The sequence below is a fragment of the Onychostoma macrolepis genome, chromosome 05, assembly GCF_012432095.1.
Source record: "Onychostoma macrolepis isolate SWU-2019 chromosome 05, ASM1243209v1, whole genome shotgun sequence".
Lineage (NCBI taxonomy): Eukaryota > Metazoa > Chordata > Actinopteri > Cypriniformes > Cyprinidae > Onychostoma > Onychostoma macrolepis.
In genome coordinates this window covers 43038882-43050446 of record NC_081159.1, presented here as the reverse complement: position 1 = coordinate 43050446, position 11565 = coordinate 43038882, and the positions used below count along the sequence as shown (strand labels likewise).

At 37.4% G+C, this 11565-nt stretch overlaps 1 protein-coding gene and 2 non-coding genes across 3 annotated transcripts; all 3 read right to left on the bottom strand.

The window, feature by feature from the left end:
- Positions 1–3833: 3833 nt before the first annotated feature.
- Positions 3834–10647, bottom strand: rplp0 (ribosomal protein, large, P0). The gene is made up of 8 exons (XM_058776371.1): positions 10602–10647; positions 9803–9913; positions 8952–9127; positions 8003–8090; positions 7762–7908; positions 6322–6507; positions 4281–4421; positions 3834–4051 (listed from the first exon to the last, which is right to left on the bottom strand). The coding sequence occupies exons 2-8, from the start codon at positions 9854–9856 to the stop codon at positions 3890–3892; spliced, it is 954 nt and encodes a 317-aa protein (XP_058632354.1). The 5' UTR covers positions 9857–9913; positions 10602–10647; the 3' UTR covers positions 3834–3889.
- Positions 6078–6206, bottom strand: LOC131541779 (small nucleolar RNA SNORA63). Its single transcript, XR_009271589.1, has one exon. It is a non-coding gene; the product is annotated as a small nucleolar RNA SNORA63 (small nucleolar RNA).
- On the bottom strand, positions 8162–8291 carry LOC131541780 (small nucleolar RNA SNORA63). Its single transcript, XR_009271590.1, has one exon. It is a non-coding gene; the product is annotated as a small nucleolar RNA SNORA63 (small nucleolar RNA).
- Positions 10648–11565: the final 918 nt, after the last annotated feature.

Sequence of the window (11565 nt, the reverse complement as noted above, 5' to 3'; positions counted from 1 at the left end):
GTCAAGCAAAGCTAAAGTAACAAATAGAACCAACTAATTGATAGGGAGGGAAAAAAAACAAGAACTCAAACACACACACACACTCCATCATCTAACCGGCCAAACACTGCATCCAGCCAAGCCAAATGATCTACCCATGAGTTTGAGTACACTACTACATCATCCAGACACACTTTAGAATCTGGTACTCCTAAAAATACTCTGTTCACAAGTCGCTGGAATGTGGAAGGAGCATTTCACATGCAGAAAGCTATGACAGCGTATCGTAGGATATTATCAGGCATCACGAATGCTGATATTTCTGATGCAAGAGCCACGAGGTGCCAGAGGGACTTGCCAATACCCTTTCAGCAGGTCTAATTTTGTGACTGTGCACTACCAACACAGTCTACATAATCTTCCATCCTCGGAAGTGGGAAGGAGTCTGGCTTGATTACAGCACTGATTTTACCACTGTCAGTACAAAATATATTGGTGGAGTCAGATTTAGGTACCAAAATACATGGTGAGCTCCACAGACTTTGACTAGGCACTGCAAGACCAGTTTCACGATATCACGTTATTTTGGATTTACACAGTAAGGATGTTGCTTAATCGGCTGGCTGTCACCTACATCAATATCATGGCATACTACTGTAGTTTGTGATGGCACATCAGCAAAAAGCTTGGGATATTTACTAGGGTTGTGATGAGACCCTTAGCTCACGAGACAAGACGAGACGAGATTTTTACAGTATTTTTTTTAAATCCGCAATGGTGAAACTCTTATGACTGGAAAAATAGTCTGTCTGCAGGTGCATTTTGAAACTAATCAACTTGTAATGAATGCCATTTCAGTTCTTCATTATGAGTATGAATTATCATATGCAGTAAAAGGCAACAATATACAAGCACTATAAAAGGTTTTCCCACAAACACAAGCACAAACCACAAACTGACTGCTTCTGTCCTGTATGAATTCATACAAGTCTCTTCAGACCTTAGAACTGTACATGAATAATAAGCTTTTAGAACTTCTGACCTCCTAATTGAAATCCTTTCCACAAATTGAACATAAAAAACAGTATAAATAACAAAAATAAATCAAGTGCAAACAGAGACCAAAGTTTTTTTTTAAGCACGATACAAAGCAAAGAGATGGTTACAACTACACAGCCCAGCCTAAGATAGCTTTGAAATTTGGAGATATTGCATGTAGCCTAATTTGCACACATCAGGGAGAATTATGAGATAAAATAAGTAAATGTTATGTAAAATGTTATAGGTTCAAATAGCATTTCATGCTGTAACTGTAGAGACAATACAATATGTCTACATATGTGAATATTATGTAAACCTATTATTTAAATCAAATTTATGCTTTAAAAGTAGGATAATCATAGCAGGTTTCATCCATAAAGTTAAACTCTGGGACATAAAAATGGCTGTAGTATAAATTATAATAATAATAAAGAATGTTTAAAAACGCGGTCATGGATGCAATGTGACTAAACCAATTAAGTCTACTTTCCCTGTGCAACCATTTGCTTTACAGCAGACCCCTACCCATTGACAATTGTTGCTAATCTAGGGAGGAATGTTACACTAATTACAAGAAAATTGCACTGAATAATATTTTTCAACATCTCCACCCCTCATGATTGAAGTAGGCTATCTTTTGATCCTCAAATGCAAACTCTGCTTTGCTTCAAGAGAGTAACCATACATTTGTATTGTGTTTTACTTGCTTTTTTAAATATTCATTTATTCTTCATTCACTCATTTATAATCATTTATCATTTAACCATTTTATTATTCCATTTAATCATACAATCATTTATAATAATGAATATAGTTATTTATATATTAATTTCATTGATTCATTAATTGATTAGTCATTTATATTATATTATAGTTTTATATATATATATATATATATATATATATATATATATATATATATATATATATATTATTTTTCCATTGTTGTTTAGTCTGTGTGGTTTCAAGGGCTGTTTGTTTTCATGAATAAGAGACACGAGGGAATGTTTATTGAAACTCAAGGTTTATGGGATGTTGTTGTCAAGCAGTTTGGTATAACATTAGCTGAATTTGAGACGAAGGTCAGACAAAGTCTGAGCATTGAGACATACGCAACTAAAACTATTCAATAAACTCTGCTCCTTTTCACCATCATCACTTCATCTCCTGCTTCTGCTCTTCTCTGGCTTTTTCCTCAGTCAACTTCTTGGCTGATAGAAGGACCAGGAGTCAGCTTGACAGACACATTGTCCCATCTGAAGAAATATATGAAAAAGACATCTTCAGCTCGACTGATGTCTAGGCAGTGATGGCCATCAAAAGTCTGTAAACAGTCATGACTTGCATGATTTCTGATCTCCAAGAGACAATACTGTAGCACTACTGTAACATTGCCTGATTACAAACTATTAGTGGGGTCCAGTAGACCACAAGTCAAATCAAGCAAATGTCTGGTTTTAACATCAGCCCGCTTTTCATTTTCAACCCAAATTTGACGTCTGCCCTAACATTGAACCTTGACATCAAGACATCTTTCAGATGTTAGTTTTACATACATTCTGAATCATAAACATCTTAAAGACATCTACTTGACATCTACACGGAAATGTCCTATAGACATACTGCAGATGAGCAAACACAATACGTCTTGCAGATGTAAATGCAGATGTCAAATAGACATCTCCGAGATGTACGTGTGCTATCAGGGATAAATGTAAAAAAAAATCTGTCAATGATCTGCAATTCTCAGTGCTGAGAAAAGAAAGAAACATTGACCTCATCATTTCCCTGGATATCAGTGAAGGCGATTCTTTTGTGGTATTACACACATTTATAATCTCCCTATACCATAATTCACAAATTATAGGGCTACTCTTGTGCCTTTTTATTTTTTCTAAAAAAAAATCATATCAAGGAACACAAAATTAATACCCGTGGCTCTTGATGATATATTGCCCTATGAAGCAAAACGAACCTGTAATCCAGAGCCTCGGGCAAACCGGTTCTCGAGCGAATCATTCTTTTGAACCGGTTCTTTTTAGTGAACTAGCTGAACCAGATTATCAAATCGGACAGAACCAAGACTGTTCGCGGCTCAAGCAGCAGAGATCTAAAGTTACTCGATCAAAACTCACTTTCAGACGCTTTACAGTCACTCCAACTCAAAACGAGCCAAAAATAGCGGCGTACATAATCCTATGATGAATGAACTCATTCCTGCACTCCAGTTGCTCTGTCACTGAACCGAGGAAACAGTTCGATTCGAACCGATGAACATGCACCACATTAGTTATGAAGGTTTCTCATTGTTTGTGTAAAAAATGTGAACTGATGAAGACAAGTTTATTCATTTAGACATGTAAAAGACCTACGTTTCACATCATTATTGGGTGCTTCAATGATATAACTGCATACAAAGTTTACAGCCGAGATGATCGCTGATCTTATGGAGGTCGCTGGGAAAACATCTCAAACAACAGAAACACTTCTGGAGCAGATTCATGCAGTCATTGAGCAGAAAAGATACAGACGCTAACAAATAAATGAAGTCTAAATACGGACTAAAAAGTTCTGGTAAACTGAAATTATTTTCTGCGTTAAATCAGCATTACTTTATCTGTAAGTGTTTTGTGTGTCAGATGTTATGGACGTTTCTTCATTTGTTTAATGTTCAACATTTTCTGCTGTTTCATTCTGTTTTTAATACACAAAACAACAATAACAGGCATGATTACAACTACATGTATGAAGATATTGTATTACCTTGGTTTTGGTGAAACTATTGTATTGAATGAAATGACCAGAGTCACAGCTGATGTTTCCAGATGTTTTATTGATGTTAATCTGACATGGATATTCATTCAGCAGTTTAATCAAACAGGCCGAAGCCCATGTCCTCATCAGACTCCTCGGACTCCTCCTTGGGCGCCTCCTCTTTGGCCGCAGGAGCTGCAGATTTCACCTCCACAGCCGAAGCAGCAGGAGCTGCAACAGCAGCGAAAGCGCTGGGATCAGCCAGGAAGGCCTTCACCTGCGGAGAGAAACCACGTTACACGTCAGACATGCTTTCAGCTCCAATAAAGGCAGAAAAAGATCTATTAGGACTGTCTGAGACCAAGCGTCCCTGTCTGTTGGGATGAACAGCACTGACATGGACGGCTGGACGCTGGTCACTTTGTGCAGGATTGATCAACAGAACGGCACGGATCAGCCATTTATAACCTAACCCGAAGCAGCAGCACATCAGATCTGAGCTTTACCTTCTCAGCCAAGGGGAAGGAGTAGTCTGTTTCCACGGCGACAGCCAGGACCCTCTTGTATCCGTTGATGATGGTGTGAGGGATGGAGGCAAGCGTCGGGTAGCCGATCTGCAGGCACACACTGGCGATGTTCCTCACACCCTGAGCAGAAGAGATGGACAAGTTACACAGACATCAGGGAATAAACACTTTAAGGCCTGAAAGGGGGATGAAATTAAAATGAAAAAAATAATTTTACATTTCTATTTTATTTAAAATATTGATTAATAAATTTATATTTAGTTAAAACTATTTTTTACATTAAATTAGATTTAAAATATTTAAAACATTTTACTTTATATGATGGGGAAACAAATTAAAATGGGGGGAAAAAAATTATAAAGTATTTTTATTTTAAATACTATATAATCAAGTACATAATTTTGTTTTTTGAATAAGAGCAAATTAAATCAAATTAACAAATTACACTGCTTAAAGGGGTCATCGGATGCCCATATTACACAAGTTGATATGATTCTTTAGGGTCTTAATGAAGAGTCTATAACATACTTTGGTTAACTTCTCAATGGTAGTGTAAAAAACACCTTTACCCTGTAAAAATCAGCTCGGTCTTCAGCGCGCTGATCTAGTCCATGTTTCTTTAAATGCTAGTGAGCTCTGCTGACTCTACCCCTCTCTTCTGTGGAGCGACGAGCAGACCATAGATGCGTGTAATTCCCTATCCGACCGCTCCAGATACATTGACGCGTCAGCCATCTCACATTCACCATAATAAATGAATATTCAAAGATAAACAAGCATAAAACTTGCTGTTGAAGATGCACACGGTGAATGCGCTCAAAGAGTCGCAGACCGTTCCAAAAATGGCAGATGGCTTGCATACCACGGCCCATAGAAAGAGTCCATAATGAGGCATATTTTTATGTTTATGTATATATATATATATATATATATATATAGTAATGCAAATACACATACATCTCTCTCTCTCTATAGAGCATACTAAACTTCAGCCGCGAAACTTGCCAACTAGCACATTATTAGGAAAGGCGCTTTGCAAAGATTCATAAAAACCCTTATAACTCACTTTTTCTGTAGATAAAGCTAGATCACGAATGATTCGGGCAAACAGACGCATTTATGTAGACCGGGGATCTGCGCATTCACGTCAAAGCGAAAGCAACGTTAATCCTCTGCGTCTTCAGCGGCTCAGATGTCAGGAGTAACTAACGACTGCTATATTCATTACTACATCCAACTAAACACTTAAATCGCTTAATCTGAGACATCTTGTCTTCCTCTGCATCGACACAATGGCGGACAGCTCTCAGGGTGGGTCTAAGGTAAGATGGTCTTATCAATCAACTATCGTGGGAGCAGCCTGTACAGAACTACATTATTCTGACAGGAACCTCAGAACAGCCTGATTTGAGAAAGAGGATTTTAAAATAGGGATTTAAAAAAAAAAAAAAAAAAAAAAAAGGGTGGATTTTTATCATTATAGGACGGATGTGTACACACTTCCAACACACATTTGTTCAAACAACTTTAAGTGAATTTTGCATCCGATGACCCCTTTAAAAATCAAAATCATTGTTGAAAATTACTGAAAGATTTTTATTAAAGTTAATTGATTTAATTTTTTTTTATTCTATAAATATGCACAATTTTAATGTTACTTATTTTAGCCCCTACATTATATTTTTGTTTTAATTTTATATTTAAACTATTTAAGAAATCATTTTAAAATTAAAGTGAAACAAATTGAAAAAATAAATAAAAAAGTAAAGAAAATAATTGTCTGAGACCAAGCGTCCCTGTGAGCTGTGGGATGCAAACACACAGGGATAGTAGGAAACAGGTTTATTTGCGCAGGGGGAACGACAAACCAGCACCGCCACAGCTGGTCTATAACTGATCCTGCATCTTTACAAATAAAATCCTCCAAGACCCAAAATTGAGATTTAGCATCATCTTGAGCAGTCATTTCTCTTTCAGGCCAAATCCCAACACAAGAACGAGTAGCATTAACTGAACTGACCTCCAGAAACCTCTTGTGCAGGGCGTCTTCAGTGATGTCCAGAACCTCGGGGCTGTAGACGCTGCCGTTATCATACACCTGCTGGATGATCAGCCCGTAAGAGAAGGGTGAGATGTTCAGCATGTTGAGCAGCGTGGCCTCGCTGGCGCCCACCTTGTCTCCAGGTTTGATCAGCTGAACGTCACTCTGTGGGCAGTACAGGACACTTAGTTTAGTTCATTTGCAATACTAACAAAATAAATTTTAAAGTGTCTGAGACCAAGCGTCCCTGTGAATCGTGGGATGCAAAACACACAGGGATAGTAGGAAACAGGTTTATTTGTGCAGGGGGAACGACAGACCGGCACTGTCACAGCCGGCCCATAACTGATCCTGCACCTCTGGATTCATCAGCATCTGTAGTGACCTGATGCTCGAATCTTTAAACTTGTTGAAAAGATGTTTAAACAGGTCTGTCTGTCTATCTATCTATCTATATATACACACATATATATTAGGGATGGATCACGATTATCAAATATTCGATTAGTTGATTTAATAATAGATTATCAAATGGGCTATGCGATTTTTTGACAATTCTCCATGTTTACGGTGCTGATGTGGTTGTGACACGTTCATGTAACCAGAGGGTGGCGCTGCCAATAGAACACCTACAAGCCATCACAGACAACAGAAGAACACCACTTTGTCTCACGCGTACACTGTAGATTTACGTCAGGATTTAACAGTCAAAACTTTTTCTCAGGCAGCTGATTTCCTTAATCTAGCGCTAGCAGCGGCCCGCCTGTGACAAAATGAACTGGGGCCGAAGGTAGATACACAACTACACCGAGTGCGGAGCTTTCAACCGAGATCTTCCCATAGACAAAAAGCCATCTGACAGCCAGAGGTGTTTTGTAGAGTCGACACGGCTCTGGCCCGTTATCTTCCCACTGATCCCAAGACTGAGCAGAAAGTGCCGCATTTCAGCCGGAATCGGCCCGAATGTGCTTGCTATCTGAGATGTTCATGTTCATTTTTGATGTCCTAGCTTTACGAGCAGTTGATTTATGCTAATCGATGGACTATGTTAATAAGTGCCGTACATTCGGTTATAATATATTATGTTGTTTCAGCACGTTACAAGCACTATATAGCTTCAGTTAAGAGCCTATTCCCTAATGAATTAAGCAGTTTGTTAACATACAGATTGAAAGCGTGAATGGTCTCTCTCGCCCTCTCTCACTGCTAAAGTGAATGATGCATAACTGCTGTCTTGACTAAAATATTAAGACAATAAAACAAATACTTAATTTCTTTAAAAAAAAAAAAAAACATCTTTAAGTTACCAAATTTTTAAAAAGTTTTTTTTCGTTTTTATGTAAAAAATAAATAAAAAAATCTAAATCTTGTCTTTATAATCATTGGAAGCTGAAAGCAGACAATTCTCCTGCTACTTACCAAGATTTCAATGGTTCCTCTGGAGATCTTGGTGGTGATTCCCAAAGCCTGGAAGAAGGAGGTCTTCTCAGGACCGAGCCCGGTGTTCTGAGCCGGGACGGTCACCTCACACGGGGCGATGGCACCGGCACGGGCAGCAGCGGGCACCTACCATCACAGACGACAATAATAGTCACATGAAGAGATGAATTCAAGCCCTGAAGAACCTCAGACATTCACACAGTCACTCAGTGACACTCACTTTGTTTGCCAGCAGCAGATCCCGGACCTCAGTCAGATCCTCCTTGGTGAAGACGAAGCCCACGTTCCCACGGATGTGGGGAAGCAGCCTGCAAAACACGAGAATAAATCAAACATTTACCTGGAGTTCTTTAAAGTTTAGACATGCGGCTAATGCAGTGTGTCTGAGACCAAGCGTCCCTGTGAGTCGTTGGATGCAAAACACACAGGGATAGTAGGAAACAGGTTTATTTGTGCAGGGGGAACGACAAACCGGCACTGTCACAGCCGGCCCATAACTGATCCTGCATCTCTGAATTTATTGCAATTGTAATGACTTGAACTAAAGGAGATTCATGATGCAATCCTGCATCTTAAATTCAACTAATAAATAAAAAAATATTGGCAAAAAGGGCAAAAAAAAAAAAAGGTCTAATCTCTTATCTGATTATGAATCTCCTTTCAAAATGAGATTTTACATTCACTACATGCATGAGCTTAAATGCACTTTAATATAAAAAGCAGTAAAAGCAGCTTTGACTTTATTGGCAATAGACAAAATGTTTTAAATTTAAATGTAAATTCTGCAAAAGAACAAAAATAAAAATAAAAAGGCTCAAATATTCCATTCATGGTCAGTTTTTTTTTCCCCCACAATTTTTCTGTGGCAGTTTAGATGCAGAAAACCGTATCATTCATGCATGTGAAAACTTGCTAAGAATTGTTGTAATGTGGCTGAGATTTAGTCAGGAATCGCGTCTTTGTGGTGTTTGCCAATTAAAGGAAAAGACTTCACATCAAATGGTTGTCAAAAGGATAAAATGCTACAAGATGCATCATTTTGTTAAAAAATGTGATATGATTGAGCTGCAGGGAAGTTTTATCATTTTATAGAGATAGCACACTATAAAGACTTTAAAAGCCTGTGTTTGTCTACTGTGGGTCATCGTTGTGCCCAGGCTGACACGCACCTCTCCAGAGATGGGTTGTTTTCCAGGTGGCCACGGATGGCCTTTCTCATCATGGTGTTTTTGCCCATGAGCACGACGGCCTTGCCCCGCAGGGACAGACGGATGGTCTGCATCTGCTTGGAGCCGACATTGTCAGCGCCCACGATGAAACACTTGGGGAAGTCATCCAGCAATTGCTGCAAACAGAAAAATGTGTCAGACTTCACAACCGGATTGGAATTGTGATTAAACTATGTCTAGAGAGTTTATTACAAGGGTGAGGAAATCGTGCATTTATTGAATAAAGCAAATCTTGAATCAGACTAATGTTTACTCATTTTAAATAACTAAATACGTGTATTAATAATCATTAAGTGTACAGTTTAATAAAAGATACTTGATCCAAGTTTGCTTTTTTTAAAGTTACGTTTTTAAAAACTCGATCAAAATTAGATTTAAGACTTAAGATTTATTAAAGTTAAAAAAAACAAAAAACTATTGATTAACAAAAGATACTGGATCAAAATAAGTTATGACTTAGTTTCAGCAGGGACAAAAAAAAAGGTACGCATTTATTGAACTTAAAAAAAACTAAATACAGAAATATTCAAATCAAACTAATAATAAATGTCATTTTTATATATATATATATATATATATATATATAAACACTTGGCAAAAACAACAACCTTATGGGGTTCATGACTATATTATGTCTGAGACCAAGCGTCCCTGCAAGCCTTGGGATTCAGACAGACAGGGATAGTAGGAAACAGTTTGATTTCAGCAGGGGGAACGACTGACCAGCACGGACACAGCTGGGCTGTAGATGTCCTGCTGTAGTTCATGTTATAAAAGCGTGGAGAACTTACGATGATTTTCAGAAAGTAGTTGGACTTCCACGAGGCCCTGTCTTCCCTGGGCATCTTTGCAGTGCTTCCAAGGATCGGTGAACAGCCGGTTTAAAGACAAGGTTGAAAAATCTGAGGATCACAGGTTGAAAGACATTTAGACAGATTTCTATGAGACACATCTTGCGGGGTATAAAATGTAGTGATGAAGATGGCTTTAAACAAAGACGTAACACCCAAAACTTCACTAAAATGTCACAGATTATGCCAAAATCAAAATAAGCTATAGTTGGAAACATTTTACATGAACCAATAGTGCTTTAATTGTCAACTATTAGCTTTAATTTCCTAATGAAATGTCTGAGACCAAGCGTCCCTGCAAGCCTAGGGATTCAGACAGACAGGGATAGTAGGAAACAGTTTGATGTTAGCAGGGGGAACGACTAACCAGTACTGACACAGCTGGCCTGTAGTTAACCTGCTGTAATTGAATACGTGTAATAATTTAATAACAACAACAATAAATAAAAACATACTATATACAATATTGCATAAAACATGCAGCAAAATAACAGAATATCAATCTACAATGAGAAACTTAAATCAGAAAGTCATTTTACGTCTCGTCTCACATGGCGCACAGGCCTATGCTAACAGGCTAATGCTACCTTTTTCCTCAAACGACCATTATTATGTTTATGTCGAGTGATAATAATATCTGCTAGTGATTCTTAATACATTTATGACGTATTAAGATTTCATATGGTCACAATTATCGTTTAAAAAAAGGAAAGCCGCACAGGGCCACATTACGCCTCACCTCACGGTAGGGACGCGTGAAAGAAAGAGGCCGCTACAGGAAGCGGCAGATTATTAGTACCAGTGGAACATCCAATCAGAATCGAGCGGAGGAGGCGTACCTGTGCGCTGATTGGTCAATACCCAGGTCTCTCACTCTGCTGTTCTTTTGTACCATATATTCAACATAGCAGAGAGAGCCAAAATCATTGTGTAAAAATAATTATAAACACCCTTGACAAAGTAATTTAGTGTTCAGTTTCTCCGTGCGCTCATATATTATCAAATTCCACAAAACGTTAATGATGTCGTGTATAATTGTGACTTTCAGACTTTTCTTTTCAGAATTCTGAGTTTGTATCTCACACCTTTTGCAAGAAAAATGGTCCGAATTGTGACATAAAATGTTACTATTACCTGTGTTATTTGTTTTATTTGGTGGCTGAAAGCTTCCATAATATAGCGAGCTATGGATATAGAGATAAAAAGAAAAATTGACAAAACTCCAATTCTTTGAAATATATATATATATATATAAAAAAGCTTTCTCTTATTTTGTGCACTTCATTTAATAAACATACTATGAATATTGTTGGCTTTGTGAAGAATTGCTTACTATGTTCCTCACTTGTAAGTCTCTTAAGATAAAACCTCTGCTAAATGAATAAATGTTCAGTGATTTTTTTTGTTGGCTTCAAAAATACGTGATTAATTTGTATTACACTTTACGATTTAAATTAATTTACAAAATGAATGCGTCTTATGTAGTCTATGATATTTAAAATAACATATATATTTATTATTATTATTATCATTATTAGAAACTGTGCTCATATTAGTGTTAGTAGTAGGTTGTATTAAGTAACAACCACAATAGAATAAACGAAAACAAATACATAATAATAAAAAATAAAAGTAATAAAACCACATGATAGAAATAAAGTTTAAAAACATTATAATGTTAACAAATAGTAAAACACAGGCTT

Coding starts and splice junctions, on each gene's coding strand:
- rplp0 (XM_058776371.1), bottom strand. CDS start 9,856: ATGCCCAGGGAAGACAGGGCCTCGTGGAAGTCCAACTACTTTCTGAAA. Junction 8,091..8,951: donor AACAACCCATCTCTGGAGAG/GTGCGTGTCAGC, acceptor CGTGTTTTGCAG/GCTGCTTCCCCACATCCGTG. Junction 4,052..4,280: donor CCTTCCCCTTGGCTGAGAAG/GTAAAGCTCAGA, acceptor TTCTCTCCGCAG/GTGAAGGCCTTCCTGGCTGA.